Below are 20679 nucleotides of genomic sequence, written 5' to 3' on the forward strand. Positions count from 1 at the left end.
CAGCATACGTGCCCCCTGTGTCCATCTGTGTCCTGACCGTGCCCCTCACTCAGTGAGGATCAGGATTTCTGAACCTGGGTGTCCTGAGAAGACCAAACAGAGCAAAAAGCAAGGACTGGTGAGGAGGGTGGGAAATGAGGCTCCGATGCCACCATCAGCCTCACATTCCCTTGATAATATGAAGATCTGCAAAGAGGGGGCTCACAATCAGAAAGCTGACAGTCATTATCTCTGGAAGCCCCCACTGATTTTAACCTTTCCCTATAGGATCAGATTTGTCCACATTCTGGAACCAGAGCCCCTTACTCATGTTGATTTCCTGGCTTTGCCTATTCGAGGTGTGGGAAAGCGTCTTAGACTTTGTAAGCCCGGGCGCACTCCCTGCAGAGACAGTGCAGGTTGATTCCTGTATGTCACTGTTGGACACGCCGGGTGCTGTGTCTCCTCCCCATCCAGCACTTTATTACCTCCTACAGGACCATGAGCAAAGAAGGCTGCAATGATGAGGAAGACTGAAGAGTGCTCAGCAAAAGCTTCGCCATTCAACTGGCCAACTACCAGCACCAAGACAGGCCAGTAAAACACATCCATGCGGAGTTGTCCTCTTTATTACAAGCATTTAGCTTACTGGAATAAATAAGAGAATATCCATCGGCAAAGTAAAGCATTTTACAAAACCCATTAGAAAGACATGGGTAGCTGGGGTGCAGATTTTCTGTTTTCAATCAATTTTTTATAAAAATGAAAACTAATTTTCAAGGGCAAGATATCACAGCAGAAGAAAATCTTCTCCTAAGAAAAGATTTAATTGTTTACAATGATCAAATCTACAAGCTATTTGCGTGACCAGTGGCCTGGGCTCCACCAGAGGATCCCCTGAAGCAGACACTGGCCAGAAATCGCAGCAGTGCTAAAAGGAAAGATTCCTAGGCATTGACAAGGTGACAAGCAGCATGTCCAAGTTTGGCTTTTTCCACAGAGAAAACAAACTTTGCAGCAACCTTCCTTCATCAGAGTGACTTTATGGTGGGCTATGAGATGGACAAGCCAGTTGGTACAAGACACAGACCTCTTGCTTTTAATCATGACCTTCCCTGCTCGGTGCTACCATCTTTCTCTATGTACATAAGGAGAGCTTGGCAGGAGGAGGAAGCAGAGGAAATCACATTTCACTTTAGCTTCCTGATCCTACCCTTTGCTCAAGCCGACATCAGACTACAGGCCACCAGGGGCAGGCCGTGGACACAGCTAACTGCCAAGAGACGAGGCACAGGTCAGCAACAAGAACTGCACGACGGTGTCCCCAAAGGCCATTTCCCTGTCAGCCCTCTTACGTTAAGGCTGCTAGTGTCAGAGTCCCCTGGACAGTCCCAGGCCAAATGTAGTCTCTGAGTCAAAAGGATGGGCTGCCAGGTAATCCTTATATTCCCCATCGAGCAGCTGGGCAGCATTCCTGGCAAACCAGCAGTCTATCTGCTCCTCCCCGTTGTAGATTTTCCTCTGTTTCCAGACCACGGGGACCTGGTGCCCCTTCACCTTCAGGACGGTTTCAGGCTTCTCGCCTGCCTTTGGGAATGGAGAACTGGTAGTGTTCTTGCTGAGCCCAGCAGGCTCCTCTGTGAGGCTGGCATCCTGGTTCAGGAACTGACCTGAATGGACAAGAAAAGCATCAGGTCTAAGTCTAGTGCAAGCCACACCATGTAGAAAAGAAATCTAACTTCAGTTTAGGCTACGGGTGACCAGCAAATGCACATGTGGTACCTAGAGGAAGGGAGATTCACGATGTCAGAGACTGCACTCCTAGTTGGACTCTGCTGGAAGCTGCTCACACCTTCTCCAGGGTTAGTGAGAGAACACGTGTTTTGGGGCAAATGGAGAGGAGAGACCTGAGGTTTCATAGGTAGCAGCCTCCACATCTGGAAGCTGCCCACTTGCTAACACTGGAAAGCTGCCGAGCCAGCAGAGATAACCAGAGCCTCTTATTGAGCTGGGAGGGCAAAAAGGGGGGCAGATAAATAGGGAAGGGTCAGGCTGTCCCTTCTTTCCTCCCTGGTTACAGCACCCTCCATACTAAGTTTGTAGATTGTACTGGGCTGAGGGTGTGGAAAGCAGTCATTTCAGTGCATTCCTGAGACACATTATCAGAATTCCCCAGGTCAAGCGAGGACATGGCTAAGGCCAAGGATACTGGTCTGCGTCTGTCAGAGGAGCTCGTGCTTGGCAGTCGGCACTACAGAAACATGGCTTGCTCAAGTGCCAGGAAATCCTGCTTTCTAAACCCAGCCCGGAAGCACTGGCTCTTCACTTGTGGGCAAGGAGCCCACATGAAACTGCACGTCGAAGCAGCAGCCAGCCCGAGCGGACAGCCTGCTGCTCACGCAGTGTGGGCGACTCCCGCGGAAGAAACACCATGGCACGCGGGTGCTGGGCTGTGGACTGCCCCTTCTTTGTATGTTCTTGCTGAGAGTAAGAAGCCAGAGGATGACTCCCAATTTCTATGCTCACTTTCCCAGAAGGCCAGTGAGAGTTAGTACATAAAGCCCAATCCTATTCCAGAAAGTCACGAGGAGGCAAGAGATACAATTCCGTGATATGTATAAAGAACACCTTCCCACTGAATTTTTCCATCAAGCTAAAGCTATGGGCAATGCCAGCCTCGCTTGGGAGCTAAGTGCTGTCCTCTGGCCCCATGGGAAGGGCAGTTGCTTACCCAACAGTCCATGGCAGTTGCCCGAAAGGCCTTTGCTGCTGGAGATGTAGAAGCCCAGGTGGTCTCGCTGGTAGGGGGCTGGCTTTTTGTAGAGGTGAATGAGAATGACGAAGGCGATGGTGCCCTGGATGGTGACGGTGACGTTGGCATTGGCGGACACCGACACCTCCAGTCCCCGACTGCCCACTATCATGCTCTGGTTGCAGGGGAGGACCAGCCTGTCCCCACCGTCGAAGATGACCCTGTGCGGCGTGATCTCGAGGTATGACCTCTCGGGCTTGTTGACGAGGATCGTGATGGTGCGGAAGTAAGTGCGCTGTTTCTTGTGGCCGTTGGGAGGAGCGGGGGCCCCGATTAATGCCCCATTCACCGTCACACCTCAAATGCAGAGGGGACGGGAACAATGGTTAGAAAAACTACCCCCACGCTCACAGTAAAGGCATCTGATCAGAGTTTCCTTCCTCCTCTGGCCTTATCTTTGTACCTCGCAGACCATGAACTTTGACTCACGAGTAGGGGTCACTCAGTGCCCGCTGAATGAGTGAAGAAATGAGTGAATGCATGAAAGTACAAGGGAATCTCTCCCCCATGTTTGACCAGTATCTCAGGGGAGGGGAAAGATGATGTAGGTTTGGGTCAAGATAGCATAGATAGGGTTTACGTGTTTGTCTGCACTCATTCTAATATTTCTTTCATTCTGGCTGTAGGGACAAAGAGACCTATTTCTTATCTACCAGTTGCCACTGATCCTGATTTGGAGACTCCGTGATATCACTGAGCAGTGTGATATAATACAAAAGGTCAGAATTATGCCTAGTCCAAAAGCTCAAGCTCTTCTACCTTCTAGGCATGCACCTCTGGACAAGTCACTTTAACACACCAAGCCTCAATGCCCTCATCTGTAAAAAGGGGGTCTGAAACCTAACAGGACGTGGCAAGGATCACAGGAGGCAGCATATGTGCAAGCCATCAATGGCCAGCAAATAGAACTCCTTTCTTTTTATCTTCACTGTTATAGACACAACTGCAACTTTCATAGACTTGAGCAAGGCCTATGAGCCAGACTCTGGCAACCTGTGCTGTCTGGACAGATGGCAGTTTTACATCAGATATTTGGGACTGTATTAGGTAATGCACGTTAAGTGTATTTTGCTCTCAGGAAAAGAGTCAGTTTGCATTAATAAAAGATTGCTATATAATTAACTCTTGTTTGCTTTGGGGATAATCTTTCCCTCTATCTTAACTAGCAACCCCTTGGACATTCCAGGAGAAAAGTGCTTTTTGGGGAAAGGCAAAACCTCAGCATGAGCGGAGATCAAGTACTTCTGCCCCAAGGCTCCAAGCATTACCCACTGAGCTTCCCATCATGGACACACACTCAGCACAGAAATAACAGAGCAGCTGGGGGAGGGGGGGTGGCGAGGAAACCTCCAGGGAGGGGCACAGTTAGGCTCCTATCTCACTCCTGAGTCCTTTGAGTTATTAACAAGCCGAGATTTTGCTCTAAGGCTAGGCAGCCCTGCAAGGGAGCAAGGTGGGTAAGGAGCCCACAATCAAACATCACATAGTTACATCATCCGTGTCATCCTGCTGTGGGACCCCCCTGACACCTAGCCTTCCAAGAAACTAATTTGCTTTTTTTTTTTAAACTAATTTTCTCAGAACTGAGAAATGCCAGAATGTCCTCAAAAGTCAGGCTGTGTGGCTGTCCACATGGCCATCCCTGAGGCACTGTTACCTGCATGTACAAGAGAGGCTTTTTAAAAAAAATTTAATCCGCACTCGAGGACATGCTTATTGATTTTAGAGAGAAGGAAAGGGAGAGAGAGAGAGAAACATCAATGCAAGAGAGAAACATTGATCGGCTGCCTCCCATTGGCTCCAACTGGGGATCAAACCTGAAGCCCTGGTATGTGCTTTGACCGGCAATGGAACCTGCAACCTTTCAGTGTACAAGATGACACTACAACCAACTGAGACACCTGGTCAGGGCCAAAGGAAGCTTTTTATATACCAATCTCTTTTACAAATGGAGGGGATCAGGGCTCTTCTTACATCCACATTCTCTGCACACAAAGTCAAGTAATTAACATTGGGCTTAACATTTCAATCATTGAAGAACTGAGGTAAATGAATTTAGAACATCCCATCATCAGAGTTTTTGAATGGAAAGACATAATAGCAATATAACATGAATTCATATAGCACTTGTGCATTTACAAAACAACTGCCTCCTATTCATTACATAATTAGATCTCTACAATAGACTGGGGAGGCCAACACAGCCAGCATCGCTATCTCTGTTTTACAAGGAAGACAGTAGGAGCTCCCTAGTTGAGTACTCAAGGTCACAAAATTAGTCAGAGAGCAGGGTTTCCAATGCACGTCTTCCTGCCTCCAAGGCCAGCACACAGTCTAATTCCTTTAATTAATCATCGATGATCCTCACTGAGCGCCTGTGATGTGCCCCTTATATACCTGGACATCTCTCTTAGGAAGAGAGGAGATGTGATGACTGCCTTGCTCTTGCCCAGAGGCCATGACAGAGGGCAGAACTTACCAGAGTTCGCATGATCAGAGACCAGCCTTAGGATGTCCCCGGGCTGCCCGTCAATGTTGAAGCAGACAGTGAGCTTGCTCAAGGGGAAATCCACAACAAAATGGGGGTCTCCATCCGCTGCCAGAGCAGGAAAAGAAGGAGAGAACAGAAGGAAAGGACGTTTATTGAGTGCCTCCCATGCGTAAGTGCTCTTTCATATTTTCTCATGCATTATTTCTTTGATCCCGTCAATGATCCTGAATGTCCAAGTGAGGAAGATGACTGGGTATTTTAACTGGCTTCAGGGGATTCCTGGTTGTCCACTCTCTAAACATATAAACTGACAAATCACATCCGCTGTTTTCTTTACCTGATGTTTTGGAGACTTTAATTCTTGGGTTGTATGGTTTCTTGAGGGGAGATCCTATAAAAGAAAGAGAAAAGAACAACCACTGTTACTCATTAAATAGGATAAAGTGAGGGGTCAGAGAGAAGAGGGTTGTGATGAGTAAAATACAGCTTTCAGATATATTTGTGGCCACTTAAAAGCATCATGTGTTTTAAAGAAAGAGCTTGGCCTCACAACACACAAATGAAGGTGTAGCATGTGGAAGCTTAATTAATTTATTCTTTTATAAATTAGATACTATTCTTCTTGTCTGTTATTCCTGTGCATATAATAGCAGAAATATTCCATTATAATTAAGGTATAATTACAGGAGGAGGGGAAGCAGTACACTTGTCTAATGGGTCCAGAGTTTCAGATTTGCAAGATGAAAAACTTCTGGTGATCTATTTCACATCGATGTACTTAACACTACTGAACTGCACACTTAAAAATGGTTACAACGGTAAATTTTATGTTCTGTGTTTTTGTGCCACCATTTAAAAAAACCAGAAAAATGCAAAAATGTAAAAAAAAAAAAAAGAATCCGGGTCTATCATTATGTGTGTAAACACACATCATAAAGCAGCAGGCAAAAATAAGTAATCAATGAAAGAATAACCTAAAAGTAAGTTAATTTCTACAAATAAAATTAATATCTTATTTCAAATTGTTCATATTAACAAGATTATGCTCTTCTTCAGTGATTTTTTGCTCCTCACCGATATTAAAGATCAAAGTATCTGAATGTTTCTATGTGCCCCTTTCTTTCCCACACTGACCCCTGGCCGGCAGGACACAGGCAGAATCAGGTGACCACAGAGAAGAAGCAGCTTTTCAATCTGGATGGCTGCTGTGAGAAGCCTTGGTGAATGGCAGCTGCCACAGACACTCAAAAAACCTAAAATTTAAATTTGAAAACTCATCACAGCTCTAAGAAAAGAAAGATTGTCTTGAGTACTAACTGACACTTCAGGAAAATTTTATTCCAAACAACTGCTTTGAGCTACCAGTTGGCTATTTATTCGTATGGCTATTTCACAGCATCACACAGCTTGCTTTTCATCAGAACGATAATTGCACTAGTCTTGCCAAACAAGCTCCACTCTCTAAAAAGGCAACAAGTCCCTTTTAACCTCTACATCTGGGTATGAAATTTTCAATAAGTTTCTAGTTCTACATTCCTCAAGGGAGGGTATCTAACATTTGTATAACACTCATGTGCCAAAGACATTTAATCCTTGCACCGGCCCTTCAGGGAAGTTATTATCTATATTTTACAGGTGAGGGAACTGAAGCTCAGAGAGGTTCGGAGACCTGGCCTAGCCACACAGCTGGTCAGGAGGGTTGGTGAGCTGAAAGTCAGCTCTGTCTGAATCCTAAACTTAAGCTCTCTTCACAATACCAGGAGCTTCTCAGAGTTTAGAGTGTGAGGAATAAATGAGACAGCATTTGTGGGCCCTGGGGTAACACTGATTCCTCCTCCTGAGGAAATGTGAACTTGAAATAAATTTAATGAAAATGTTACACATTAAAAAAAAAAAAGCTGTTTTACACAAACAGATACTACTGAGAATATAATCCTCAGCTTTGGTTGAACTACTTCTCTTTCATTTTCCTGTTCTTATTGCTACTAATTCCCTTATCAAAATGGCACTGAGACTGATAATGACATTTACTGTTTGGACTTTGAGTGATACATATGTAAAGGATGAATTCTCTCAAGAATCCAGAAATTGGTCCTCACCTATGTTCTCAGGAAAATAAAATCCATCATACACATAAAATGACAAAACTCTGCCTTGGCTGGTGTGGCTCAGTTGGCTGAGAGTCATCCTATGCACCAAAAGGTTGCCGGTTCGATTCCCAGTCAGGGCACATACTCAGGTTGTGGGTTCAATCCCTGGTTGGGGTGTGTATGGGTGCAACCAATCAATCTCTCTCTCCCCCTCTCCCTTTCTCTCTCTCTAATAACAATAAAAATAATTTTTAAAAAATGACATAACTCTGAAGTACTTAAAAATGTGGAAAGGCACTTAAAAAATGAACATTTGTCTATTTTTTTGTTCAGCTTGGTGCCTCCAATGATGCCTGGAGAATGTTAGGCACTCAATATTGATGACTGATTGACGGACTGACTTCACCAGGCAACCTTTCTAAACAACTGACACCTTCTCTAATTTCTCTACAAGATCCACAGTTTATAACAGAACAAACACAACAATTGAACACACTCCCTGAAAACTAGGACCTGCAGGAAGGGTTATTGCTTATAAAAATTATAATTCCACAGAATACAACAGACTACTGCAGAGGTGACCTTGGCCTGAGAAGGAGGCAGGAAGGACATGTTAGGCTCCTACATTTGGCCGTCCCTGGAGTTTGGTTACCTTGCAGGTCAGAGCCTTGCAGGCTCTGCATCACTGTCCCAGGCCCCACTGCAGCAGACATGCCATGGCTGTCCTCTAGCTTCTTTGTCTGCAGTGAGGATTTCTTCAGCTTCATGGAGGTGAACGGGGTGAGGAAGCGGGTGTTCACGGCCAGAGCCTGGGCCTCCTGCCTCAGTCGCTCCTTCTCCAGCTCGTCATCACTCTGCAGCCAGGAATTCAGCAGCTCCTTCACGGTCAGGTAGCTCCAGAGACGCTCAAGGTGGTTGGGGTCTTCCTCACCATCACCCTTGGGCCTGGTGCTTCCTGTAACATCATTTCCCGCCTTCTGGGGCTCCACAGGCACATCTGTCTTCAATACGACAAATTTCTTACTGTTGCTGGCCCTGACTTCCACGTGCAATCGATCTATCTTCTTGTCCACCAGCTTCCCAGCAATGATGATCTCTGAGCCGTTGAAGTAGTTGGGGAAGAGGGTTCTGGTAGCCTGCTCCACAACACTGGGCGGGTAATCAATGCGGATGTCAGAGAGCAGAGGAGTCCTGATCTCATCATAGAACCTGGAGTAGAAGGAGAGAGACAGAGTCAGGACCCAGCCCTGACTACAGACAGGACAGGTCCTAAAGGAAATTGTGACCTGTCGGAGGGGTGGACCTGATCTTAAAAGCAATCAAGTCCAACATTCTACCAGCAGAACATTTCTGATAGGAGATTATGCAACGGTACCTTGAACTCACTGCCTCATAAGGCTTCCTCCTCTCTTTCAACTGCTCTGAGGAAGAGGAGGAACCTCCTTGTAGTAGATCACAATCTTCTCCCTGCAATTTCCACCCACGGGTCTCACTTTGGCTTCTGAAGCAGACAATATGAATTAGCCTAATCTATCTTCAGCATGACAGCCGTTTAGGGGCTTGACAAACATTGCTCCTAGGAGTCATCTCTTTATGCAGTCTAATCAATCCCCAGTTTCATTAACTATTCTTCAAGTGATACAATTTCAAGGTTCCCTAAGCACTCTGGGTAACTTTCCTCTGTACACATCTAAGTTTCTCAAAGGGCCTCAAAGAATATTTTTCTTAGAACCAAACTTATGTTGCAGATGTGCTTTAACTAGCACATTATACTTGAGAAGTATGGCCTTGACTTTGCCACTATGCTTTTGCATAATGCAGCATTTGCTTACATTAGCTTTTCTCCTAGTTATGTTACATGGTTCCTACTTTCTTCATAAACAATTAAAACCCTTTTCCAAAGACCTAGAGAGCATAGGCTGTGGAGTTAGACTTCCATCTCAGCCACTTCCTTGTTATATGTCTTGGAACACTTAACCTCTCTGAACTTTAGTTTCTTTCTCTATAAAATTTAGGCATTAACAGTTAACTACTTTGGTAGACTACTGTCTCCCCAGGCCCAGTCTACCCTTCTTTCATAATAATTTAGTTTTAACTTGGTGATACCCATCCAGCTACAAACTGGAGTAAAGTGGTGTAAAGTAGTGAAATGGAAGGAACCTGAGTCTCTGAATGACCTCATGGAGCAGAATTGAGCTTGTCCAGACTGTTATAGGAGAGAGTCATCTGCATGCCAGCCTACCCTTTACCCTGATATATCCACTCTTAGGATTTCTGTGAGGATTACATGAGGTAATGTATGTAGAAATGTATGTTACATTATAAGTTATCAATAAATGTTGGGTAGTGACAATGTTTTTAGTAGTATAACAGTGCAGTTGATTTGTTTCAATGTACTTGCTTTTGCTTATGAACACATTATTAAACTAATGCATTAGATTCTCCCTCTTTGAATGTAGTTTTGAATGATTTGGTAAATGTGGAAGCTAATTTGTGTTTTTATTTAAATCTTTGACAAAAGTGCTGGGGAGACAATGGTGGCTAGCTCCTATCTTTATTGTGCATCTTAGAGACCTCCAATTAGATTTACCATTAATGAATGTTCTTTGATTATGGCTATTAAACACCTATAAATGTAACCTAAGGCTCACTTTTCCTTTTCAGTATCTACTATATATGCCACATAGTAGATTAAAGCAATAATGCTGAGCTGGGAGTCAGCACATCATTGAATCAACAGCAAAATTATACCCCATGTTTGGCAACATGATATTGAAGGGAAGGCACTGAACTGAATTAGAAGACCTCAGTTCTAGTTTCTTCTCCACCTCAAATATATATATATATATAGTCAGTGGCTAGTGTCAATTGGTCATTTTGCTTCCAAATAAAAATATGATCATTTTAATTACTACTCAACATGGAGATAACAGTACTTCTAGCTACTACACAGGGTGTAATTAGAATAAATATACCAGAAAGTGCTTTGAAATGTCAAGACAATTATAACCAGAAGCGTTAGTTGAACACTTAACACGTGACAGCCATTCTGCCAATACTTAACACAGGTTTTCTCATTAAATTTGTCAACTGACCATAATACTCGTTCTGTAATGAGGGAACTTAAAATCTTGCCTAAAGTCACAAAGCAGGACCAGAATTTGCAGCCATAATGGGGTTTCAAACCCCATCATGACGCCTCCCAGTGTAATGAGTTAGAGTCATTTCCAGTAGACTCAAGCCTAAGGCTCAACAAACCGTCCTCATTTCTGAGTCTCTCATAAAACCCAACCCTCAAACCCCTTCTGAGAGCCTCTCATTATTGTCCCAAGAAGACAGACAAACGAACCCAATGAGCTGTGAGCCCGCGTCTTCCTCCTCATGAACACGCCGTGTGAGACCACAGTTCTCCAGTGACAGTTTCTCCAGCAGCTTGAAGTCCACGTCATTCCCGATGCCGATGGTGAAGATGCAGATTTGGCCACGGGCGGCCTCCTTAGTGTTGTTGAGAATCTTGAGGGTGTTGGTCTCCCCGACCGTGGGTTTCCCATCCGTCAGGAAGATGATGAGGGACACGCTGCGGTCTTCAATGTCGTTGTGGGCCACGTAGTTGTTGAGTAGCTTGATGCCCCTCTGCAGGGCCCCGTTGATGTCTGTGCCTGTTAGACACCAAAATAGGACAGCTCAAGCTTGTGCTCATCTCTTTAACCTGGCTTCACATTCATGGCTGTGCTTCACTTGCAGCCATTCAAGAATTAGCAGGAGCAACATGTGGGGAGCAGGGGAAAGAAGTCCCCCAGGCATATGGGGTGATTCTATGTTACATGGCCTGTCTAGAAATTTGGCAAGTGTTTGCTAATTACTTTAAATATTTTAACTCATTTTATCCTAATAACAACTCCATTATTATCCCCATTTTACAGATGAGGAAACTGAGGCCTAGAGATATTAAATAACTTGTGGATGATGGAGCTGGATTCAAATACAGACAATCTAGCTCAGAATCTATGCTCCTAACCCTGATGTTACACATCTTTGAGAGGAGCAGATTAATTTTCTGTCCACCTACAGAAGTTGGGGAAATGAAGTGCTGAGAAAAAATAAAGGGAACTATAAGGTTTCTAAGGTTTGGATTTCAAAAGGACATAATACACATCAATTTTTTGCTAAAGCTTTATCCCCACCTCCATATAACATTCTAATTGTAAGCAATGTCATTAAAATAAATTCAACAGCAAATATTTGTTGAGCATACACTGTAGTTCAGGGGCCATGCTAGGAGCTAGGGGATATACAAATACGAAGAAGAGTTTCTCCCCTTGAGGACTGTACAGCCTTCTCGACTTCCTGCTGTAGATCAATGATATAATATTACATTAACTCTAATATATCATTTCTCCCATCAACTAGTAAAACAGTTCCTAAATCTCACTGTTGTGGAGAGTGGTAGGTAACCCCATTGTAAGTCAAAGTTCACTGCAAGCAAGATAAAGTTCCAAACGAAATTCATGTGGGAAATCAGAGCTTTCTCTTGGATAGGAAATGATGAATATAAGAAAGATGAAAAATCTCAGATAGAAGAAGACTGAACTTTATGTTTCCAGATGAGCACCAAAGAGAAGAACAGAGACAACAGCAAGAGAAGGTGTCTCCAAATGGCCTTTAAGAAAAGGAGGAGAGGTCGGGATCAATTCCAAGAAACCCTCCAATATCGAGCACCTGTCTGTCATGTGTCCACTGACAGCAAGAGTAAGACCCAGGCCCCTAGTTGAAGGAACTTACATCTAGGAGCGCTGGGTAACATTAGTGTACTGTTCTGATAGTCTAGTTTTCTTAGAATTCTTTATGACCTTTCCTTTGCACACTTTCCTGGGCACCATGCCCAAGCCAAGTGTGCGGAGACTCAGAGCCCATCACACTTTCCAGCCACGGTGTCTCCCAGGCCCCTGGGATCCCTGCTCTGCTCATGTTTCAGCCCCGCTAAAGGGACTAAGGGTGCAGCTGGGCTGTTCCACCTGCTGCTTCCTAAGATGCTGAGATCCAAGCACACAAAACACTTCCTCATCTATTTGGCTCTAATTCCACACCCTAAAACAATTTACAAAAACGGCTTCGTTGCTCGGGATCCGCGAGATAAACCAGGAGAGGCTCCAAACCCTATCAGGTATTTCCCCCCATAACTTACTTGACCATCTTAGCTCGGGCGGGGCCTGGAAGAGGAGAATTTACAGAGTCGGTGTTCAGAGAAACATAAGCTTCTGGGAAAGCGCTCAGCTGTTATCTCCTTTCCTGTGATAGCTTTGGCATTCAAATCCTGTCTCTTGGCAGAAAATTTAGCTACTCACTTATTATCACGTTAAGGCTAACGTGAAAAGAAGGACTCATATTTACCTCCGGTGGGCGACATGTGGTGAATGTAGACTTTGCCGTCTCTGATATTGTTGGGAGTAACTGACACCAAATGGTCCTTCCACACTTTGATCCGGTTGGAAAATCCAATGATATTGAAGTGATCCTGGGGTCGGAGGTCATGGAGGATCCTGAAGAGGGCATCCTTGGTCTAGGCAAACACAAAACCAAAATCAGTCACATCAACTGCATTAGTCCACGTGTCTCCTGGTTTAAGAACTGCACACCAGAAATAATGTCAGCGTTAAAATTAAGGGCCTACTATGTAAAGGGCATTTGGATAAATGTGCAAATAATGATTATTTGCTTTGTATCTCTTTCCCTTGCTATATTGTAAGCTCTTTATAGGCAGGTTCCACTCATCTTTGTAGACTCCCTACATGCAGGAGTTACTAGAGAGGTTTAGGGAATGAATGAATGAGTGAATGAATGGACATTTCATGAATTAGAAGATTAAAAGTACAAATAATAAATAGCACAGGAATTTTAAAAAGTAGAAAAAACTGGGCTGGAGTGACCTCAGAAGACTTCACAGAGAAGCAAGCGTTTGAGTATGAGGCTGAAAGGAACTGGACAACTTGAAAGCTAGGGCGGGCATTCTGAAAAGCAGAGAAGATAAGTGAGACGGTTCGAGCAAAGCAAAGCGCTGACACAGGCGAGTCTGGAGGGGCCGAGTGGATAAAAGGTGTGGAAAAAAGACATGACTTGTGGAAAGAAGAGAAAGACCATATGAAACTGAAAACAGGAAAATCCTAGGAGCCTGGACAAGAGTTTCTAAAATAACCAACTGTATATTGAAAGAAAGCAGTGTCTTCTCTAAACAGCATTGTTGTTAGTCATTTAAAGAGACTCAACATACGAAGCCAGGAACACTCATTACATAACTGCCTTCACGATGACATTTGGCACCTTTTACAGTGAGTAAGAGCAGACTTCAGAGCAGGCGGTCTGGGTTTGACCCTGGATTCACCACTTACTGTCTGTGTGGCCCTGGGGCCCTGGGCAGTAGCTTCTATTACTGTCTTTTCTGTGCACTGTGCCCGAGTTATCCCTTCTGTAAAAGTAGGACAATAACAGTGCCTCACCAGGGTGTCATGAGGATTAAATCAGTTACTCCACAGAAAGTCTTCCTAACAGGGCCAGGCACACAGTAGGTTATTACGTGTTTGTTCTTACTTGCGAGAGGGTGGGAAATAGCGGAATCAAAGAGAATCAGTAAAGCCTGAAGCAGTGATTGTAGAATGAGTGTGCTATGGTCACCCTGAAAATACTCTGTAGGTCTCTTCCCAGATTCTACGATGCTTAGCCTTTGCTTTATAACCAGCTTCAGATGGTGCTGCCCCCTCACGCTGCACCTTCTACCTCTCTATGTGAAATAGCCACGATGCCTTTTCCCTCCGAATGTTCCCTCTTCCACGCCTTAGTCTCACTCTTCAATCTTGCATCCAACTGCTTGCCCTAACATCCCATCGCCCAACTCTTGAATTTCACAGGAACCTCAATATCCACTCTAGAAAGCTAATATGGATGTATATATTTTTAAATCTGTATATTGCATTCTTTTATTAAACTTATAGAATTTCTAGCCTGAGCAAACATGTTCACTTAACATTCTTCTTGTGGATCCTGACTGAATGAATGAAGTTGTGCCTCAGTTTCCCTCATGCCTTCACTCCCAGGTTGAGGAAGCAGTGGAGTGTAATGATATGATGATGACATTGGCAGCTAACATTTCCTGGGAGCCTCCTACTCTCAGGTATTATGCCAAGTGCCAGAGCTTTTCATATGTTGAGGGGATGGACCCATTTAATCCTCACAAAGCACCCAAAGTAAGGTGACTATTAACATTCCCATTTTAGAGGTGAAGCGACTGAGGACTGAAAGGGTTAAGCATCATGCCCCATGGGAGCCTGGATGAAAACCCAGGAAGTCAGACTCCAGGGCCAACGCTTACACCAGCAGCAGTGGAATCTCAGCCCCAAGACGGCTGGCGCTGAGTGTATTCGGAGTTATAACTCTTATAATGTGCCGCTCATTTTGGGATTCCTTCCAAGTCCCTGCATGTTGACGGGCTCTGTTTATTTCTTTGTTTCTTTCACTTGGTTTCTGGCAGCAATTAATGGATTCATTTCCTATAACATCCTTGCAGAAAGCATCCACCCGGGGAGAGAACAATGAACGTATTTTATTAAATTCATCTTCTCGTCCTACAGAGGGTTGTCCCACCCTCCTAACTGCCCCCAGTTCTTCCATGAGAAAGAATGGCAATGGCAGGCTTATTTTCATTCAGAGTCTAGGAATCTCCCTCTAGTCCCAGTTCTCTCCCCTGGTGCTGGGCCCTTCCTCCCTCTAACCCATCACACCAGGTTGTTCAGAGGACAGACTCGCTGGCAGCCGAATTTCCTGTCCTCTCCCAACCCTGACTCCCACCTTCAGGAAATGTGTCTAAAGATCTTGTGAAAATAAGCAGAATCCGGGCCCAGATTTGTCAGCCCCATTTGGAAGCCGTTTAAAGTATGTGAAGCTCTGCTCCTCTGGCTTCCCTGGCACCATCCTGGATGCCCCCTCTCTGAACAGTCCTCCTTGCTGTCGCCACTGCCTCCTTCTCAGACCAGCCTGGGATGCCGACGTGCTTAGCCCCCTTACACTACATACTTCCCCTTGGCCAATTATTGGATGACCGACTTCCACGCGTATCTCCAGAGTTCACCACTCTCCCGAGATCCAGACCAATCAGCCAATCATTTGTCCTGCATGTCCCATGCACTCAGATTCAACATGCTGAAGACTGGAAGCTTGCCTTTCTACCCAAACCTTTTCTCCTCTGCTGCTCCCTGCCCACCACCCAGGGGCCAGGTCAGAAATCAGACACCATGTTGCAGCTTCCTCCTGCTCTTGTCCCTAAGCTTCACATCCTCAGGTCACCCAGTGCTGGCAATTCCATGTCTTTCTGTAAACCCTTCTCTTCCTAAACATCCCTGTGACCGTAATCTGGGCTCCAACCACTTCTGCCCTAGATTGACAATAGATTCTTTTTCTTGGTTTGCATTTTTTCTTAATACAAAAAAAAAAAAAAAAGGATTCGTGAAAAAAGAAAAAAGAAAGAAAAAGGCCCTAGCTGGTTTGGGTCAGTGGTTAGAGCATCAGCCTGTGGACTGAAGGGTCCCAGGTTCAATTCCGGCCAAGGGCATATAGCTCAGTCGAAGGCTTGATCCCCTATCTTGGTCAGGGAGCATGCAGGAAGCAACCAATCCATGGGACTCTCTCACATTGATGTTTCTCTCTCTCTCCCACTCTCTGAAAAGCAATGGAAAAAATAGTCTCAGGATTAAAAAAAAGAAAGATCAGAAGAAAAACATATAAGACTAACAAAATCCCCCTCACCTAGAGAGCCACTATCAAAATGCTGTTGCACCCACACCCCTTCAGAAACTTTCCTGTGTGTGTGTATGTGTGTGTAACTTAAGTAAAATGGGCTCATACATCATTCTATAACATTTTTATTTACTACATCATATACAGTTTCCGTGCCCATAGGTAAATATCTGCATATCATTTTAATGGTGGCACTATATTCTACCATACACCATGTGGTGCATACACCATGATTAAATATTTTTTAAAATATATTTTTATTGATTTCAGAGAGAAGAAGGGAGAGGGAGAGAGAGAGATAGAAACATCAATGATGAGAGAGTCATCGATCGGCCACCTCCTGCACACCTCCCACTGGGGATCGAGCCAGCAACAGGAGCATGTGCCCTGACCAGGAATCAAACCTCAATCTCCTGGATCCTAGGCCAACGCTCAACCGCTGAGCCACGCCAAGCCGGGCCATAATTAAATATTTTTGAATATTTAAGCAATACTTCCATGAAACTCAATATTCACACATCTTTGTGCCCATTGCTTTTTTCTTAGAATAAACTCCCTACCTGGAATTGGTGTGACAAAGAGCTTTGGAAGGGACGCGGCCTACCCTCACATCGCTGTCAGGGTTACACTTCAACCCTCCTCGGCATTTAGCTCTGGGCGTGCACGTGGTTTCCCGGGACAGCCCTTCTTGCCCCCTCAGCCCCATCCCGCTATTCTCTCCAGCGTGGTGCCCTATTCTTTTCCTCTACAACACTTACAAGGAGATTGTAATTACATATTTGTGCATTTACTTATCCACCCAACTCGATCCTATGCTTCTGAGTACAGGGCCTTGCCATTCTGTCACTGTATTTTAATACTCGGTGGTGCCTGGACACGTGACGGATTCCTGACGCGTGCTTCCTGGGTAAGTGAATGGTGAATAATTGTCTGTCTGTCACTAGACAGGGAACTGCTCAAAACAGCCGTCCCCTTGCCCTTCCCCACCCCTCCCAACATGGTATTTTACACACCAGAGGCTTTCAGTAGATATCTGGTGAATAAGAAAATGAGAGAGGCGGGATTCTACTGGGTGAGCACAAAGGAAGTCAGAGGGACACAGCCCTGTCCTCGAGAACCAGCGACAGATAACACTGAGAGGGATGAGGTGCGGGAATCGTGGGGCCAACTGCTGCATAGCGTTCCAGTAAAAATAAATAAATCTGATAATTACAATAAACAGATGTGGGTGGAGTGCCCTAAGCATTGGCGCGGATGGCATTAGCCAGGGAGCTGGCAACACTCTGTCTCCCCTCCCTCCTTCCTTCAGTTTAGAAGCAACACAACCCCGGTGTGAGCATCAGACGGGTTCGGCGTCATTCCCAGCCAAAGGGTCTAGACCTCTGGGAAGTCTGAAGGCCCACAACTGTGACAAGGCAGCAGCAAGCAGTGGCCCTCCCTGAGACAACACCACTGGGAGCCCAGCTCTAGGCACTTGGAAATCTTCCCACTGCTCCCTGCTGGAGCTCAGAGCTGGCCCAGCACCCAAGGAGCAGGCTTGGACAAGGGGAAGCTCGTCAGAAGATTGTTATTTGTTTAGCTGCTGGCATCCTTAGGGATCCTTAAATAGTGTGCTAAAGACCTCAAGAGGGGCCGCTTGGCTCATTTGCTGATATCCCCACCCCCCCACTGTGGTGGATATCTGCTTTCAGAATAGCTGTTCAAGCCTCTCCACAGTCCTCCCCTTAGCTCAGCAGCTACAGGTTCCTTATGACCTTGTAAGGCCACAGCTGCAACTTAACCTCACATGAACCAAGGGGAGGCAGGCCAGCGGGCTCACAGTTGCTTCTTTTCCAGTTGCATTAGGACCTTTTGGATGGCCTTCTACCCCTCATCCCAAGGGGCCTAGGCAGAGGCTGCCACTGCTGCTTGCAGCCACCACCATCCATTAACCCTTTACCTCTCCTTAGGTGAGCCGGTGGCCTGAGGAACTCTGCATTCTGTAGCAGGCTTAAAGGGCAAGCAGAAGGTGAGTGTCCAGACAGGAGAATAAATGTGAGTGGGCTTACGCTGATACTTCTGCATGGTGTGTTTATATGCTGAAGACAACAGAAACCGAGCCAAACATTTCCCAAGAGTACAGTCCAGAGAACAGGGTAAGGACATTCCAGAAAGACCGGAGGAAACCAGAGAGGTAGAGAATGTATAATCCTAGCTGGTCTGAGGACTGAACTACACTGAAGGCAAAGGGGCATCCCATGAAGGGTTGGACTACATCCCCTTAAGGTCCTTTCCTACCCAGGTGGTAGCTGCAGACTCTGCAAGTGAAGGCCACGAACTGAGCTGGTCACACCTACACCAGAACTCCCTCTCCAACCAACCTGACCTGAAGGAAAGACACTGGATACCCCAGCACACCATGTCCCTTGGACTCATTCCCCTGTCCCCAAAGCTCCACCTAGTGGCCTTGCACCTGGGAAGAAGCTGGCCCGCTGGAGACAAAGCAGACCCAAAACTTGGAGTAATGATAACCTGAAATTTACTTGCTAATAGGTGACCACAGGAGTCTGTGGAAATGTATTCCTTGGAGATCTTTGAAAATAGGCATATAAAATTTATGATTACCCATACTGTATAGAGTTCAATGAGATTAATATAACCGGGATTAGGGTCTGATTAGCAAGGAGGGCTAAATGTCTGACCTTATAAGGTTACATTCACTCTTTGGGACCATAAGAACATGTTGCAGGAGGTTAGCATCTTCACTCATCTTTATGTGGGGACAAGCACATGGCTGATGTGGGAGACAGGTTTAGGTCACTGCAACCAACTGCTAGGTGGTAAACCTAAATCTTGAGGAGAGAGGGTGACAGGAAAGAGGCAGGAAAAGCAAACCTTATGCCTAGGGAAAGAAGAAGAATATGTACATAAGGGCCCAGCTGAGGAAGAAAACAGAAGTATTAAAAACATCAGCCAGCAAGGGGCCCAGCGGGTCTCCTCTGGGCATGTGCCAGTCCCGAAAGCACCCACCCACAGGCAGCAGGTATCCACACACTGCCTGCCCCTCCCACAGGGCACTCTGCGAGCACTGGTCCATGTATGCCAGAGGACGGGACCTTTACAACCTCCAGACTATATTTGGACTGAGGAAGATAAAAAGGTACCGCAATGCAACTAAACAACCAAGAGGACCTATTTCTTTCACTATGTAGGAGTGAAGTCGTACCGTGGCCTGAATGCAGGCATTAGACAAGACTCCTTTGAATCCTGGCTGTTTACGATCACAAAGAATAGGGATACTTCTCTCCTTGAAACTGTTTTACAGTGATGAATTCCTCTTCTTACATGTACTTTCCTTGGGTTAAAAGGAGGAAAAGTATTCCCTTTGTAAACAATGTCTTGGAAGTTCATTCCAGTTCTGCCTTAGGTTTATTATTAATAAAGCCTTTTAATCTCTGTCTATTTAAATGTTTGCAGGAACAAGGCAGGATATAAATAAACAAAAACAAATCCTTCATTCAACAGGGTTGGCAATGGTCCCCCTTGTTCTAGTGGATCTTCAGGAAAGAAAATGATGCAGTCTCCTCTGATGCGTCTGTAGGAAGGAGCAGAGCTGGGCCCTGGAGATGCAGCCCCCTTTCTTTTCCGTCCTCACACTGTCCCTCATAGTGCTACTGCCAAGGAAGGGAGTGTCTAGGAGGCAGCTCTGTCCTGGGCACTTTGGGACCCTGCATTAAGCTGCCCTGGGACAGGGGATGGAATCTTCCCCCACCTTCCTCTTCCCCTTCCCTACAAAACTGAGCCCAAGCAGCTACAGCCCTAAGTCTCTGAGATGACATTGGGAAATGGAACATGCCCAACAATAACTTGAGCTGCTTTCTCCCTCAAAACTGAGCCCAAGCAGCTGCAGCCCTCAAGGGGGTAAGTGCTCCACTGTGCTAACTGCCATGTCGGGAATGGCTATGAAACATTTCCCAAGCACAGAAGTGTCACATAACGAGACCCTCAGAGTGAACAGCGAATGGAGCCATGAAAAACCCAGCTGCCTGCCCACTCCTTGCTACCACTGCCGTCAGGGTACCCATTTGATGCAGCTTTTCTCAAATATTTCTGCATCTGCATCACATCACACTCGAAAGGAACTGACACAAAAGACTTTTGTACCACAAACCCTGAGTTGTTGGGCATAATACAAGGGAAGCCTATGACATCACAGAAGAAACTCAAGTTCAAGGGTATCAGATACTAGCCGTCCCGTTTCAGCAGAATGGCTGTGCTGTTCTCCTAAGCAGTCCTACCACTTGCCTCATTCTACAGTGTTTACCATGGAGTCCACGTTCTTCTTTCATTGGTCCACATGGTCCTTTTAAATGAACCCAAAAGAAAAATCATCTATGATGAAAAGCTGAAAATGATCCAACAATGAAATCTAAGACTTTCTAAACATCTGACCTGAGCCATGAAAGATAATCGTAATCCACAGGTATGGACCATGAAAACAGCCCTAAGTTTCTGAGATGACATTGGGAAATGGAACATGCCCA

At 45.4% G+C, this 20679-nt stretch overlaps 1 protein-coding gene across 1 annotated transcript in view; it reads right to left on the minus strand.

Annotated features, from left to right (window-relative positions):
* Positions 1 to 581: 581 nt before the first annotated feature.
* ITIH5 (inter-alpha-trypsin inhibitor heavy chain 5) overlaps positions 582 to 20679 on the minus strand; it is a 69722-nt gene continuing 49624 nt past the window's right edge. The window contains exons 8-14 of the mRNA XM_081121164.1: positions 12764 to 12932; positions 10722 to 11031; positions 8025 to 8581; positions 5620 to 5673; positions 5271 to 5387; positions 2711 to 3088; positions 582 to 1649 (exon numbers count right to left, since the gene is read on the minus strand). Coding sequence (XP_080977290.1) covers positions 1351 to 1649; positions 2711 to 3088; positions 5271 to 5387; positions 5620 to 5673; positions 8025 to 8581; positions 10722 to 11031; positions 12764 to 12932 — 1884 coding nt within the window. The 3' untranslated portion in view covers positions 582 to 1350. The remainder of the gene's footprint in view (positions 1650 to 2710; positions 3089 to 5270; positions 5388 to 5619; positions 5674 to 8024; positions 8582 to 10721; positions 11032 to 12763; positions 12933 to 20679) is intronic.

Source organism: Miniopterus schreibersii, assembly GCF_964146895.1.
Source record: "Miniopterus schreibersii genome assembly, chromosome: 1".
In the NCBI taxonomy this organism is placed as follows: Eukaryota; Metazoa; Chordata; class Mammalia; order Chiroptera; family Miniopteridae; genus Miniopterus; species Miniopterus schreibersii.